The sequence below is a fragment of the Passer domesticus genome, chromosome 4 (assembly GCF_036417665.1).
Source record: "Passer domesticus isolate bPasDom1 chromosome 4, bPasDom1.hap1, whole genome shotgun sequence".
Lineage (NCBI taxonomy): Eukaryota > Metazoa > Chordata > Aves > Passeriformes > Passeridae > Passer > Passer domesticus.
Genome location: NC_087477.1, coordinates 53,333,643 through 53,350,376, shown reverse-complemented (window position 1 = coordinate 53,350,376; position 16,734 = coordinate 53,333,643). Strand labels below are relative to the sequence as shown.

General features: G+C 44.0%; 1 protein-coding gene across 1 annotated transcript; it reads left to right on the top strand.

Moving 5' to 3' along the window:
- Positions 1-8,206: 8,206 nt before the first annotated feature.
- On the top strand, positions 8,207-13,838 carry LOC135299841 (WAS/WASL-interacting protein family member 1-like). The gene is made up of 4 exons (XM_064419269.1): positions 8,207-8,862; positions 10,062-10,133; positions 12,383-12,453; positions 13,551-13,838. Exons 1-4 carry the CDS (start codon positions 8,207-8,209, stop codon positions 13,592-13,594), a joined length of 843 nt encoding a protein of 280 aa, XP_064275339.1. The 3' UTR covers positions 13,595-13,838.
- The last annotated feature ends 2,896 nt before the right edge of the window (positions 13,839-16,734 follow it).

The window sequence follows — 16,734 nt, the reverse complement described above, 5'->3', positions numbered from 1 at the left end:
CAGAAATTAAATGTTAAGGTGAAACTGCCTCAGAACTGAAGAGAAATTCTGTGGCTGAGCTTGTGGATTGTGACTAAGTCAGACAAACAAACTGGATTTCTCAGCAAGAGGATGGGACGTGTAGAGGGAGATAACACACATACTAAAAAAAGCTGCAAGATTACTAAGTGTTAGATAAGCACAAGCCCACACAAATATCTTGACATGAGGATGCAAAAGCAGCAGATGAAATGAATACAATCAGCCCTGAATAGGACTTGTGAGGACTCACAAGACACAGGTCATGCTACCTGGAACAAGCCAGACTGAGTGACAGAGTGATGTAGTGCTGACCACAGACTTCAAGAATATTTTACAGCCTCCCATCACCACTTCAGATTCTTCCTGAGCAGATACAGGAATAGAGACATGTATTACATGTTCTGAATAATATTAACTATCTCAATACAGCAGGTATTCTGGTTGCAGTTTCAAAAAAAAATAGCAAGTTCTTCCTCTGAAGGCAGAATTGCCCTCTCATGCCTCATTGCCTCTGAAATATATATTCAGGTACAAGAGTAATAGAGACAGCATTTCTTTTCCACATAGAGGAAACATTTCTCAGAGCTGTTACTTGTCTCTTTGAAGAGCACTGTATTGAAAACACAAAAGTGTTTTTTGATTACTGAGCAATACTAAATGTGTTCAATCCTTTCTAAAGAACCTCTGATGTGTCACTCGTTTTGTCTTTGAGGAAAACATCAAGCTTTGAGATCCCTGAGAAGATTAAGCAACCTTTGTTGAACTTGTAGTTTATTTTGTGACTAGGTTTTATATTGACACAATTCTTAACTACCTGAGGAGTTACTAATATGGTTGAACCCTAGTGTACCACACTGAGAGGGAATTAAAAGGTTACAGCAGAAATTGTCACAAAATCCATTTTTGTTTACTAGTGAAATGAAAAGAGTAGAAAATAAAAATAAATTCGATAAAGTATGAAATAACCTGTTGACAAAGTAAGGAAAATTAATATAAAGAGCTACTGAGCAGTACACAATTGCCAGCTCATAAAAATTATTTTCTTGGCTTTTCTATCCTCTATTTTTTCATTCTTTCATAAACATTCTCTCCTAGGATTCAAGTTTAGAAGCTGCTCACAGTGGCACGTCATCTGGATGATTTAGTAGGAGTTTCATAATTTTCATAGGCAAATGGAGAAGGTAAATCACTGTCATGAACCCTATTATCATCTACAAACTGTATCCAAGCCTACCCTGGGAATACTGGGAGGTATGCCTCTACATGTGTGTGTGTGTGTGTGTGTGTGTGTGTGTGCGTGCAGAGGAAGACGGGGATGTGTGCAAACAGAAACAAACCAATTAAAAGCCCCCAAACCTAGAAGTTATTTGAAGACTCAAGCCTGAAAAGATTTCTGGAAACACTGCAGAAAAGGCAAACTGTTTAAAAATCTCTTCCTAGATTTGTTGATGATACTCTAATTGAATAAAATGGCTCAGCCCATACTTGCTGAATAAAAAAAATTAAAATCTACTATCCAACTATGTGGCTGATTTTTTTTTTGTGAGATTCTGTAGTAACAAACCCATTCAATAGTTAGCTCATCACCTGAGGATTTCAATTCAGATTAAATCTTTGTGTTTTCCCATCAATTCTAATTGCAAATGATTCCACATTTCTTAAAGGGCCCATAGTAAAGTGCTCCTTAGCATTACATCATGGAATTGTGTCTTCACTCTTTCAATCAAGTTTTATTCCACTGATTTCAGTTCATTGATAACAGCCTAAAACTGGAATATTGACCACGCACAACAATCTTATGCTCAATTTTAAACATTTTGACCTCTTCCAATTCCCCAGACTCAGCACCCCACCATACCCCACCCTTGGCTCATTCTTATCTAGCTTCATGTCAAAGACTACCAATTTCAAGACTACCAATTTCAAGTTTTCCCATTCATTTAAACCATTGCCATTGTAACTTCTCCACGCATGCTCTCAGGCTGTAAGCATTTTTCTCCTTTCCTACACTTGGTAAGAACTGCACTGGCTGGATTTTAATACTTAAGCTTTACTACAGCCAATTCTTTTGTAGGCCCTTTCCAGTTCAGTAATTTCAATTCAAGACATATTCCCTCTATTCCCCATATTTAAACAAAAAGCAAAGCCAAAGAAAACATTCACTCAGACTGACAAAAGAGTCATATAAAAGAATACAAGAAGATATTGAAAGGTTTTAAAGTCGCTGCCAAGGAGGAAAAAAATAAACACACAACGGCAGAATATTCAAAGGTAAATATAAAAATATACAACAAGAAAGTGAATGTTATTTCTATTTTAAACCATTCTGTATGCTTTGTTAAAGGAATATGCTGTTTCCCTGACTGTAATAGATTCCTGTATAGGAAAAAAACCACCAAAGCAAATTTAAATGTTAAGCAGACAGGCTGAATTTGGTCAGCATAGTGAGAACAACAGAGAAATGGGTGGGCTGGAATCAGCGCAGAGTTCTGAGTTTGCTTAATAAAAAAGCACCGTAACAGCATATAAAAACAGGCTACAGCCTTGCAAGAAAAGAATACCAGCTAACAATCTGAATGTGCAGGTACATTGTGGCTTTTGGCAGAGCTTTTATTTTATTGCAGGAGTATTTAAACCTCTATTGTTAATGCAAGTAAATGGTATCTACCAGGAGCTGTGGATCTGTGCTCAGAGGGCAGGGCAGAAGAGTGACATGTTGTCATGACACTATAAAATGCTAGTGCCATGGAAATGTTTATCCTTAACATTTTAAACGCAGACTTGAAGGAAGCAGAAGGCAACCACAAATAATAGGACAGCTCTGTTTCCTTGGTGCACACAGAGTGCCCTCTCTCCAGCAGCCTTGCTTGCTGCTGGACTGCTCACATTGTGGAACAATCTACGTCAATCATCTCTCAAGAGCAGTTGCTGGGGACCAATATCCTAAAGAATCACAGCACAAAGAAATGGACATAGCCAGCAAATAGACCAGAAGAACAGTCTGAGGTAAGCAACCTCACTCTATTTGTAGCAAGGTAGATCTCTTAGTGTGATCTGCCACTAGATGAACTGATTTAGAAGTCTTGGAGCCACTGAAGACAAAGCTGAGTATTAACTGTGGTGTGTGACTGGGCTTCAAAGAGTACCAGTTTCTGATCAGGATTTATAGCCCTGAACCTTACCCACTCTCATGCCCCCAGTTCCAAAATCAGCTCTAAATTAATCTTTAGAACCAAAATTATGAGGTAGCATGCTTAAAACAGTCAATTAAAATATACATAATTTCACTTTCCTACCCTAAAAAACAGATAAACTGAGATTAGTTATCTTTTCTGCTTGCAAAGTTTCAAATGTAATTTTCTAATCATCCTGGAGAATGTTTTAACAATTACATAATATGCCTTTCTACAGTGAGAAGCTACTATTTCTTCCTTTTGAGGCCATTTCATATTGGAAGAGAAGAGCGTATTAGTGCAGGGAATAATCCTAGAATGTAGTTTCATTTCTAAATGAAATTCCCTGTCCCAGCCATGTGGTAAATAGCATCTCACCTTAGAAACCTCAAAGCCAGAAGCAAAAGCAGACTGTGTTACCCAAGAATTGTCATAACAGTGCTCTCTGAATACAAAAACTGTGCTCTAAGGCAGTGCTGAATGAAGAATTAAAGAGCTGGCACATTTCCCATCAATCTCTTGCATCATCTGCCCAAACCCGATACTCACAGAGAGGATGAGATTTACAGAGCTGTTTTATGACTTAAAACATGTAGGTAGGAGATGCCACAGATTCTAACTATGAAAAAACCACTGAAATAAAAGACTTGTCAGGGAGAGAAAGCTGCACATCACAAAATAAAACATGGTAAAATTTCAGCACTCTGAACCACTCCTCTAAAAGACAGAAGGAGCAACAGTCAGCTTTTTTTTTTTTGCTTTTTTTTTTTTTTTTTTTTTTTGTAGTGCAGCACCACAACCAATGGTCTGATGTACTGATGTAACAAAGAGTAGATACCTCCTGCTACGGGATGAGCTGCATCAAGCCTGCTGCCACAGCAGTTCAGCTGTTGAGGAAGTGGAATTGCCCCATAGGTGTATCAGCAAGATATCTGTGTACTGAACCACAGCTGTCGAGGCAGGGCTGTGGGGAGAACTGAATGACTGTGTCAGTGTGCTGGGAGAGCAGCCCAAGAGACTGGCAAATGTAATGGTGCAAATGTCTTCGAGCACCACAGTGGAGAGGAGCTGTGGGTTTCCTTTCTTTCCTAGAGTGCTCAAAAACCATCAGCATCATAACTCTTCTTCAGCATAACAGGGGAATTACCAAGGTCTCAAAATAGTAATGAACAGCACCAGACAGAATCTTCACCCACTTAATTTAATGCTAGGCATTCAAATGAGCAGCTGCTCCTACTCTCCGCACTATTGCTCACCACAGAAATACACTGCCAGTCGGCTTACCTCATTTCTTCCCACCTCAGTTCTAAGATAGTTTCAGCTTTTCACTATGGAAATACCTATTGAGATTGAGCAGAATAGAGTCTGCTTTTATATATTTCATGCAGCTCCTGGTCTTTTCTGAAGAAGAGAAGGGCACCAAAACATAAGGGATATCAGAAGCTGCTGCCTCTCTGCCACAGAACCACAACTTACTTACCTCCCTGTTCCAGTACAGCCCTCCAAGGCCCTCCTTCCATATTTGTATTCAAGTCAGCCCCTTGCAAGATATCTTATCTGCCATCAGCCTCTACAGCTATTTCCTCTGATGTAAGAAAACCACACTGTACCATGGAGAAAACTTCTCCTTAAGGAGACAAATGTTCTGCCTTTTGCCCTCCCGCTCCATTCTCTGCCAGGCACCCACACCAGCATGCTCTCAGTACTTGCCCCTGTTACTGACCATCTCAGCCCCATCTTCCAGGCAGTCTCCATTCTCTTACTCAGAGAACCAGCTGAATTGTTGATTTCTTCTCCCGTTTTCTGTATTTCCATCTCTCTTTTCAGATGGAGGGTGCTCCCTCAACTCATCTAATGTCCTTGCTGTGTAGTTTTAAGAACTTCTCCATAGGAAAGCCAACCAGGAGCCAAGGAAAACCTAAGCCCAGGCTGTGCCCAGACCACAGTCTCACAGGAACTAAGAGCAACAGGCAGAGCCAGATGCTGACAACAGACTCAACTGCTAGCCCTAGACAGGACAAAAAGAAGACTCAGGCCTTGCACTCATCCAGAGAGGCCAGGTTACATCAACAGGAGACAGGACCAAAACCAAGACTGCAACACCAATTCCGGATCTGCCAGGAAACTTGGCTGAAGATAGAATGAGCAACAGGCACGTACCAAGCAATTCAAGCAAAACCAAATCAGAACTCTTTTATGACAGATCAGACAAGGTCAATTTCTTCATGTAATAAGATCTCCACCAACGTTGCTCATTACAGTGAAGTCAACTCTGATCTAAATTATTATAATGGGGTAGCTGGCCCAAGTGATTTCATTGTTTTTGTGACCTGATCCTATGCTGGTTTTATAAGCATCATTTAACTTCACTCAGTGTATTTTAAAAATGAATATGTAGAAAAAGTGCGGAAAATGGAAAAGAGGGCAGAGAGACCAGCCTCAGAGGATGTAACAAACAATACCAAACTGCCTTTCAGATTGTCTGACTGACTCTAAATGTTGATGAGTGTGAAGGAGCCCGATGTTGTTAGATCTGCTCCTCTGCAGTTTTCACAGCTTGCTTGTTTTGGGTGGCATCTTAGAATCTCTAACTCTCCAGAATGTGACTAAACACATGCAAAACCTTAAAGAGCAGCATTTTCTAGTATGAGGTGTCTCTGTCAAGGTGAGGGGGAGGAAGGAGAAGGCTGTCCCACTCCCTGGTGGGGAATGGGAAGGTGGTTATTGCTGGATCCTGACCCACATTATGATGACTGTCTCCCAGTGCAGGAAACAAATCCAACACACAGAGCAGCAGCACAAGGTTTCTCAATGTATCACGACCCTTGCTGGTGCTTGGGTCACCCTTTGCTCTCATGTAGGGTTTTCTGGTAGTGATGCCTTAGCACATCTTCAGTCCCCTTTTCAAGAAGCATTCCCTTCCCACCACACAAGCAGCCTTGGTCCGTAGCACGCTCTTTTCACAAGACTAAAATGGGATGGATGGATGGAGAGATATCTCCTTTCTTGTGTGGATCTAAATTGCAAATATATCACTGAACATCCCAGGGATTAGACAAATAACAGCAGTTCCTGCATGGACCAGATTCCCTTTCTTTGGAGCAAAATCCTGGGCTGATCCTTATCGTTGCTCTACCTTCTGGTTAAGAATACCTGACCTTGTGAAACTTCACAGTTCTCTCTGGGCAGCCCGCCCCTCCCTGTCCAGTCAAACACCCGTGGAGGTCTACTGAGGACCAGGCAGTTCTGCCTGTCTCCACGTGTGGCTGCCCTTGATCTGATATCCCCCTGATACTGGCTCCTCCTATTTTTAATCTTCTCCCACAGCTTGATAACCTACTTGTTATGCACCTACACGGCCACATGCCCTAACCTGCCGGGGGGGATGGAGGGCGGGGGCAGTGCTGGGTGGATGTGGCTGTCGTGGGTGGCTGTGTGCTCACCACCACCCTCTGCCCGGGAGCTGCGGCGCCGCGCTGAGGGATTCCTCCTGCAACCTCCTCTTGGAGCGCGGGCTGCTGCTCTCCATCGCCAGTGATGGATGGGCTTTGGCTGCTGCGCGGGAAGTAGTGGGAAGGAATGCTCTGTAGTGCCGACACATCTCCGCGGGACTGCTGTTTATCGGGGCGGCGGGAAAACACTCCGCCGGAATATTGAGCATTTAATAAGTCAGTAAGTGATCAAATAAATCAGCACTTCCCGCACCAAACACAAGCGGTCTCATTCACCAGCGGGAGGCTGAGCGGCGGTGCTCCTCGCTCCGCTGCCCGCGGTGGTGTAAGAAAACCGTGGGTGAATGGGAAGCTCGGGGTTTCCCTGGCACTCAGCCGTGCAGGCTGGGATTGCGGCGCCTGCCAGGGCGGGGGTGCCGCTGCTGCCGCCACCGCCACCGCCACCGCCCTGCCTGTCCGCGCCCCTCCGCGGGCCGCTCCCGCGGTGTCCTGTCACACCCGCCGCGTTACGTAAGTGCTGGTCACAGCGGGGCCGCTGGTCATCCCTCACCCCGGGCTGCCACGGGACACAGCGCCGTAAGCCCAGGCTGCGCCGCATGAGCCGCTCCGGGCCCGCGCACGGCACCGCGCCCTGCGGAGCGCCGCGCTGGCGCTGCGGAGCCCCCGCTCGCCCCCCAGGCGCAGCAGCCCCGTGAGCGCTCCGGGCGGGACGGCGGAGGCTGCGCGGGGCCGCCCCTGGAGCCTGCACCGCGCCCAGCCCTGCGCCCCGCGGAAAACAGCGCGCACTGCCGTCCGCACTGACTCGCAGCCCCTTCTCCTGAATGGGAGAGCGATTCCCACGCCCAGTTCGCTCAGAGATTTCCAACAGCTCTATGCCATACAAGCGAGAAGATTCAGTCAGAAGAAAGTGCCTTTTTTTTTTTTTTAAATTTTTAAAAATTTATTTACCAGTGCGCCCACCGCACGAGAGGGTGAAGGGGTACCCTGTTCAGTCAACTGGGTCCTCCTCACGGCTGGGCAATGGCTCCCCGTTCCCTCCTTCCTTTGAAGCAAATGCTGCTTTTGGGGAACAGGGGATCCAGACTTCGCCGGGCTCGTAGGGGTGGCACGGGGCATCCCCGCTACCTTTCCCTCTGTCTTCCCTGTGCAGACCGCCCCCGCTGCCCAGGGTGCGGGGGAGGAAGAAAGGCTGCAGGGGAGGAAGGGGGGGCTGCCGAGGCAGTGCGTGTCCCCCCCGCCGCCCCCTCGCTGCGGCAGCACGTGGTGCTCCCGGGACGCGGGTCCTCAGACGGCCCCCCTGCCCAGCCAGCCAGTCTCCTTCGCGAGGAGCTTTTTATAGCAGCCCCGACCCGCTCCCCGATGGGAGGTTTCTCGCCGCGCTCACGTTACCGTGCGGGTGCGATGTTAAATAAAGGAGGGGGGAGGAGGGGAGGGGAGTTCGGCGGGCGCCTAATTAAGAGCCGGCGTTAACCAGGAGGGCTAAAAATAGCGCCGAGCGCCGCAAACCACCCAACCGCAGACAGCAAGCCCCGTCGATCCCTGCCGCGCCTCCGCCAGTGAATGGAGCGGCCGGCGCTGAATGGAGCGGCCGGGAGCATGAATGGGGAAGCGGAGCGCGGCGTGAATGGGGCGGCGCGGCTGCCGCGGGGGGGCGCTGCGGCGCCGCGCGGCAGCAGCTGGAGCCCGGGCGGCGCACGTGCCGGCGCGGGGGCGGCTCGGTGTCACCTGGCGGCAGCGGTGGCGGCGGGCGGGGCGGCGGCGCGGCCGCCCTATAAAAGTGTCCCGCCGCGGCACATGCACACTTCGGGGAAACTTCCTGCCTGGAGTGGCGGCGCCGGCCGCCATGGGAGGTGCGCCCGCTCCCGCCTGCCCCGCTCCGCCCTAGGGCGGGCAGCCCCGCGGCGCGGGGCGACCGCGACCCCCGCCCCGCCCCGACCTGAGCTGCCCCCGCCGGAGGCAGCGCTGGTGAGCGCGCCCGCTCCCCGCTACCCGGTCGTGCCCCCCTGGGAGGTTCGGCGGCAGGATGAGAGTGAACGAGAGCGAGCTGAACAGCTCCGTCCTCCCGCGGGACCCGCCGGCCGAGGGCGCCCCGCGCCGCCAGCCCTGGGTGACCTCCACTTTGGCCGCCATCCTCATCTTCACCATCGCGGTGGACCTGCTGGGCAACCTCTTGGTCATCCTCTCCGTCTACCGCAACAAGAAGCTGCGAAACGCGGGTAAGGGGCGGCGGGGAGGCCCGGGGGCGCCGCCCGGGCTGGGGGGGCGGGGGGCCCGGCCCCGGGTGCAGCGCCGCGGCCGCCGCTCCGCCCGCGAAACTTTCCCCGAGCGCGGGACTCCGCGCCTGGCTCTTGGTCTCCATCCCCAGCTGGCGGTTATAGGCTGTGACAGATGCCAAGAGCCCCGTCTTTCCTGCCGAGTCGGTAATCGAGCGGGAAAGGGTATTTTTAGCTCCCGCCACTGAATCCTGGTGCTATTTTTAGCTCTCGGCAGTTCCCACCTAGCAGAAGAGAATGGCAATAAGTCGTATTTAAGAATGAAATTTAGACACGGTACTGGGGATGCTGCCTTGGCATACAGTGTGTGTCTGTGCATGCTGGATGCAATTCTTCTGATTGATTTTCTTTGAGTTACAGAAATGTCTTCAGTAACAAATTCTATGGTTGGAGCTTCAAATCAAGCGAATACGAAGTTATAAACATTGCAGGATTCAGACAATTCCCTCCCCCCACCTTTGTTCACCTCCTACTTGCTGTCTAGGTCTTTGGGGAATGGAAAACATCTAACAGAAAACAGCTTTAGGCACTTTTAAAAAAAATCAGTCTCTAATTTTGACAGGATAGAATCTGTGCTGGTCTGTTGAGTAAATCCCTCTTAGTTCATGGATTATTGGTCAGACAGGCAGGAACTTCTTCAGATTCATTCTGCTTTATCATGTCAGACCAGCTGCTGCGCACGTGTACCAAATCTGTGCACTCCAAGCCCTATGCATCTTTCATTGAAAAAAATACAGGAGCATGGGAAGAGAGCTGTGCTGGTAATGAAAGCAGAATTTCACTCCATGACAACTGAGAAGCTGCTTTTATTTTTTTCACAACTGGGCTGTCAAGGTCTTCATTACTACTGCACTAAGTTCATCAGTTAATGATTTAAAATTCATCTGAGGGGGGAACTTGAGCCTTGGCTTTGAGCTAGCCTAAGAAAGGTGTCTAGTACTGGACTCTGGCAAACAGTGACATGCTTATCCTTCTAAGGTTAATTCAGGTAATCCTAGTGAATTGTCTGCTTCAGTTTCATTCAGCCATAGTGGAATGCCACACACGAAATCAAAATGAAGAGTAACAGATTTTAATTTTTTTTCCTCCCTACAATTGCCACTGATGTAAATTCTGAAAACTCTTCCGGCTTTCATTGACAGAAATTTCATTCATTGGAGCTGGCAGGGTAATGTGCATGTAATGAGAGGAGACTCCCAACTCCAGAAGTCCAAGTGAGCACTTGACTACCCTTGCTCCCTGGAAGACTTTTAGGTGGAGGGAGACAGGGTTGAGACAGGCATATTACTTGGGCTTCTCTAGGGGAATGGGTGATATTCTCTCCCTCCTTAATTAATAAACCTGTGCTTTAGCACTTCTGTGGGTAGTTTACAATATGTACAAGTCTGGTGAGGTCTGAAATAAACATGGTGTCTTTTTCTGGAGGCATAACTGTATCCTTGGGCTCCATGTGTGTGCATACTCTCTGCTGTAGATATCATGAATCTCCTGAATCTCAACACGTGCTCACTCTTACTGCATTTCTTGTTCTTGCCTTTTCTGTCATAGTGACTGTTAAGAGCTGCAGTAAACTGGCAACAGCTAGGAGAGTAGAGCATTCTTCTGAACATAAATTGTTTGAGACTGGAACATGAACTAGATACTGCTTGACCCTCTGAAATTAAGAATTAATTAAAACAAGTACATACTTGGTACTACCATGTGGTGAATAGTTTATAGTCTTGATTTAGGAGAAAAATAGGAGCAAGTTTTTAAAGTTCTTAAGTTTGAGGTTGTTTTTTTTTTCTTTAAAATATGAGGGGGGAGTTTAGTAGATGGATTAAAGGAATCTTTGGAAATAACACAAGTTTTAAAAAGGCGTTCTAAGTGTTCTTGAATAATCCTGCAAAAACCTGTGCCTGGGAATAACTTTATTTATGTGAGCACCACTATTTAACTGGATCTTCAATTAGGGTTTACTCAGGCAAATAAATTTGTAACAGGCAGTAGGTATTCAGAAGACCCTAGCCTAATATTTTTAAATTTGAAGATTAAAGTCTCCCAGGTCTTGTTTTTTCCTAATTCAGACTATTCAGGAAGAGATTACATTGAAAATAATCTGATTTATCCATACAACTTATTTGTAACTTGGTAATGCCAAAGGCAGTTACAACTTTTTACAGAAATGTAATAAGAAAGAAACTTCTACTTTTGCAACAACTTATATTAATTAAGTCTTGCTGGCACATTTATTGAGGAAAAAGGACACAGGATGAAAATTCCACTGGAAAAAGGTCAGGGAGGAACAGAAGATACCTCCTGAAGAAAATGTATTTCACTGAAGATTTTCTTCCCTCTTTGCAAGAGAGGACTAACAGAAATAAGGAGTATTTAACCCTTTCACAAAAAGGTGGATTTGGTGGGGGAAAACATCTTTCACCTCTGTCCTACTCTCTATTATATACATATGTATTGGAAGATACTACAAATTGAACCTGTGGACTTACAATTTATAAAGTGCATTGGGGAATAGTAGGAAGGCCTAGAAAAACCTTCTCAACAAGTGGTGTAACCTTCCTGACAGTCAGAAGGTTAGTAAAAGACACTGATCAAAGCAGAGGAGTCAGTAACTCAAAGAAGTTTGTCTCAGCAAGCGAGGAGTGTCTGATACTACAGACTCCTTCATAGGCACAAGCATGGCTTCAGTAGATGCTCTTCTAGACACAGAAGCTGATGATGCAACTGGTAGGATCCTCTTTTATTTAATGTACTTGACTTGTAATAAGTTTCATAGTTCTGGTCTGTTATTTCTTTTATGGTGGCTTGTAATCCAAGAGGTGCCTGACACCAATTCAGTCCTGATGGGAACAGCTGTAATTTAAAGCTGACCTACACAAAGACTGAATTTGGTTTATGATATCTGTAATCTTTTAACTTTGAAACAAAGTTTAAGGGAAACATTCAAGGCATAAGGATTTTAATGACCATATCTTGGTAACGTATTCATGCAGCTTGAACTTTAAAATGATGTGCCTTCTTTAATAGCTAATTTTCAAAAAGGAATGAGAACAGATCATTTTAAAAAGAAGTTTTGTGTAAATCCTTGTCTCATTTACTCTTATAAATATTCATAGATCAGAAATAAGGTCATTCAACAGATCCACCCTGGGAAGGTGCAATAAGTAGCCTTAGAGAAGGTGTATTAAAAAACTTGGTACTTTTAACAAGTGGAATTTTTACTTGAAACTGTCAGCATTGAATCAGAGCATCTCAGAAAACTGAGGAGATCATTTGAGTGATCTATGTAATGTTACAGACAAATTTGTTGATTGCTGGTATCCTTATGCCTTTGTTGTTACCCACACCAAGAAAAACAATGCATCAAGAACAAGGTGAGGGAGCAGTTCTAAGACTTTGACTATGGAGATTAGTTTTCTGCTAGTGACATTAAAATGTCAACACACGCCTGTTCTTTTGGTGACAGGTGGATTTGGGTATTCAGTGAATGCAGGACTGGACCATTCTTAAAGTCAGTGAAGAAAGTTTTCTTGAATGGTATTCCACTTCTTGCTCTTCTTCCTCTTTCTTTTGACACTGTTCTCTTGGCCTGGCGGGTTGCTTTTTTTCTGGGTGCTCTGTGTGCTGAGGTCCAAAGGTTCCCCGACTACCCCTCCAATGGAGCCCGGTGTGGGAAGGGAGGCCCAGCAGCCTCAGCCTCGCTCCAGTGTGCCTGTCCTGTCTGCTAACACCTGGCATGGGTTGGGATAATCCAGGGACTGGTGCCAAGCTGGGAACTAGCACCTATTAAATCAGGGCAGAAAGCTGCTTCTCGCTGATCTCTGTTCTGTGCTAGGTGTACTTGGGTTTTTGTACGTTTTTCTAGTTTTCCATGTCCTTGGCCCAAATGTTTTGTTGCTAAAACTTTGTTACTAGTGAAGAAGGCATAGAGGAAGTTTGGCATTGCTGAGGCCCCGGGGCCCTGGGCAACAAGATACAGTTAATTTCACTAGGACTGCACATGCTTAAACCTCCCTATGTGTGGTAACTACTTTTCTGATGAGATGGCGATGGCAATGACAAAGGAAAAAACCCCAATGTTTGTATGCTCAATCTGTCTCACCTGCTTTAGATCCCAAGAGTTCTGTGAAGTCAGCTCTGTGACTGCTCAAAAGAATACAATGAACTCAAGGGTAATATTGAGGAAGGGTAATCTCTCTAAAATCTCTTCAGATCAGTGAAGTCACTCTTGAAAGAAGTAACTAACACAGCAACTTATGATTTTTTTTTTCATTCTTTGCTGAATATTATAGCCATTGCAGAATTAGGGTTGGGAATCTATCAGTAAGAACTTAATTTTGGAGGCTTTTCAAGTTGGCCCTGGGTTTTCATTTAAGCAGTGTAAGAATCTAGTTGAAGAGTGCTCCTCTTAATGCATTTTTTAAAATAAAAATTTTAAAAATAAGAATGGAGCTATCTTTTGATAACCAGATTGGAGATATCATCAGCCTTTTCAGAAAAATGTTGTTCTTGATGATGTTTTGTTTTTTAGTTTTAAAATTATAATATTAAATGCTCTAGTAAAGATTGTTTTATCTAATAAATGAAACTTCTTTTGTGAATGGAGACTAATGAAATCCTTCTTTTTGTCACAGGTGAACCTTGGACTTCATTTTATGCCCTGAAAGACTATGGGTAGCCCGACAAATCCTTGACTCAAGGAAGAGAGCTTAGAAGATCAAGTTATAGCACAAATTCAGGGTTCTGATAAAAACTGAGATGTTGATGGCAATGAACATTATTTCAGAAATTAATAACTTCCAGTATTAAAAATGGTAAGCTGTTTGGGAGGAGGGAAAATGTCTAGAGAAGATACTGAATTTTGGCAATTGTTGAACAGAAGTGAGCGTAAAAATACAGTTTCAATAAAGTTGTTCCTCAGACTGGTTTTGATTGAATAATTTACTGAATCAAAGGTTTGCTTCAAACGCTTGTTTAAATGGTGCTGTGCTGTTAGTGACCCAAAGGTGTAGGTGAGTATTCCAAATAATTAATAATTTATTCTTACTAATGTGTCTGTAAACCTCAGGTATTTATTCTTTTTGCAAGATTCTACATTTTGAAGTTTTTAGAGACATCGCTTTTTCTAGTGTAACTGCTGCCAGTGGGCGGTGATACTCATATGCTCTACTATTTGCTATCTCTTTTAGGTTATTTTTGAGGAGTTTTCACTTTTCTCACAAAGTTTTTTTTCCCATCTTTAGTTTTTTTCATTAGCAATATCCAATTTGCTTCTGCTCTTACCTCTTTCCTATTTCTTCTCACGCTATCCACTTTTTTTCCATAACGTAGATACTTCGTGTCTTTCCAGTGGTCAGACATCAGCAAGTCTAGGTTAGTGACAGAAAATGCTACCAAGAGTAGGCTCCAGTGCTGGTGTGGCAATGTCCGTTCTGTTTCTCTGGTGAGGCTTGCTTTCCTAGGGCAGTAAAACTGTGAGGTGTCAGTTCAGTGCTAGGCATCACAGTTTAGTTTTGCAGCATCAATAAGAACCTGTCCCCCTTGCTGCTGGCAGTTTTTCTTCTAGTCACATCTCTGAGCTGCCTTAAATATCACGTGTCTGCTCCTGAGAAACAGTTAGAGACCTCTGTTTCAGGAAAACAGGTCTTGCTAAGAATTCCTCAGGATAACAGAAAACGTATTGTCAACAACACAAAAAATGTTTGCTTATTGAATGAACAAATGAATGTGTATTTAATGTGTGTAGTTAAGTAATGCTTGGGACTATAATACAAATACTGCTACTAAACAAGTCCAAAGTTCTTTCCAGATCTAGCCTTCCTGAAATCACAGGTAGACAGGTGGGATAATCAAGGTTTCTGCTGTAAATGACAGAAAAAAGGTCTGATTAACTTCTTACTTTTTAAGAATAGATAAAGTATGCAAATAAACTTCACCACTGCTGTTAAATTCCAATGACAAGCATGCTGCAATTTTTTATTTTTTTTTTTTTCAAATAGAGCAGCAACTGAAAGTAATCAGCAAAGTTGTTTGCAACATTTAGATAGTAACTTCTGTAGCTTCTAAGTAGCTTTGTGGTAGTCACTGACCAGTATGTGTAAAAAGTTTAATGTTTTAAAAGTTTTTTTTTCAATGAGCAGGCAGACTTTCCATCCTTGAAGAAACACTTAACACCAGAAGTAAAAATTTTCAGCTTGTTCTTTTAATTTTATAAATTTCCTAATACAGTACCAGGTTGTATAGTTAGGTGTACTTTTTGAAGAACAGGTAATAGACTACTGGTCTTCATAAAAATTCAAGTCCTGATTATGTCAGAGAATCCTGTGCTTGACTTGGGAACTTGAATTTGGGTTTTGGGCATGGTGGTGGGTTGGGTTTTCTTGGTGGTGGAGGACTCATCTTTTTCTTTGCTAGAATTCCACTAAAGTTCTTCAATGCTTCATTTGGACTCTCTACCCTATCCTAAGAACCCCTGCTCTCTAAAGTGAGAGACAATAGAAGCAGCCAGTTTTAAGCACTTATATGCATGACCAAGCACTGAAATTCTCTAGTCAAACACAAACTAAGCAGCTGGAAGGGTTTATGGATGTTTTCAGATTAATTATATTTTCAATTAACACCTTTGACTGTTCAGCTACCTTTATTGTGAAAGTTGGACTGGATATGTACTTTTTTTCATTTAGGCCTACTGAAACCCCATTCGGCATGATGTGTATGTGGTAGTCTACACGTGGTGCTGAAGTATAAGGTCTGTTTATATCATATCACCATGGGGTTGTTTGTTTGTTTGGGGTTTGGTTTTGGCTGCAGATGCAAGGTTAGCAAAACTGATTTGTATTCAGGGAGAGGTCACCAAGCAGAGGTAGTTTTGCCCCTGTGCTGAGAGAGGTCAGCTCCATGCTTGGTATGGAGGTCAGTGTGACTTCTCTAGTCAGCTGTTTCAGCTGCACCAAGTAAAACCTATTGAGGTTACGGTGCAGCTGCCAGAACTTTGTTACTCAGCCAAAGTGGCCAGCTCTGTGGAGATGAACCCAAGTGGTGAATGGGCATGAGTGCAGGGATCAGCTTGGAAAATTGATATCCAGTCACACCATGCAGAGGTTTCACCAGGTCTTTGCATTCTGGGGAAAAAAAAAAAGAGTCTTTTTTTTTTTCCCCAGTAGTAACTACAGGTTTCATTTTATGTTTGTTTTCCAGAATGACTGATAAACAGTTACCTACTCCTTAGTTCAACTCTTGATTTTAGACACATTTATCTCCCTGTCTGTATTTGGGAGACATTTTTCATTTTCACGGGTGAAAGAGTCCAGTACAGCTAGGGTGTGACATTTTTATTAGGAATACTTTGAAAATATGGGAGTTGCATATTATGAAGAATCAAAGTTTGCATAAATGCAAATTAATGCATAATGAATTATGCATACTTCAGTTGCATTTTTGTTTTATTTTGGATGAAGAATTCACAGTCTTTAAATAAAGCTTGTGTATTTTACATTAATATGCCCTGTCTTAATTATAGTAATTATTTACATTAAAGATGTCTCCAGATTATCTCTGACAGTATAATGATGAGATCTGCCTTCTGTAATTTGAGTACTGCAATGTGCTGCAGCTAGCATGCAGATTCACATAATATTAATCTACTTTCTAAAACCTAGGTTCTTCACCACATTCCCATTATTCCAGTCACATCTCTGAACCTTCCCCGAATCTGTCACTGAATTAGTTCTCACTTAGAACACAGGATTGAATGGGACCTTTTCAGTCATCAAATACAACTTTCAGATGTTGTACGTGTTCATAGAAATCCTTTTGGCA

What these genes read in the sequence shown, in the direction of transcription:
- LOC135299841 (XM_064419269.1), top strand. Translation starts at nt 8,207, where the DNA reads ATGGAGCGGCCGGCGCTGAATGGAGCGGCCGGGAGCATGAATGGGGAA. An exon ending in CAAGAAGCTGCGAAACGCGG is followed by an intron (nt 8,863 to 10,061) that starts GTAAGGGGCGGC and finishes TTTCATTGACAG; the next exon opens with AAATTTCATTCATTGGAGCT. An exon ending in TCCCAACTCCAGAAGTCCAA is followed by an intron (nt 10,134 to 12,382) that starts GTGAGCACTTGA and finishes TTTTGGTGACAG; the next exon opens with GTGGATTTGGGTATTCAGTG.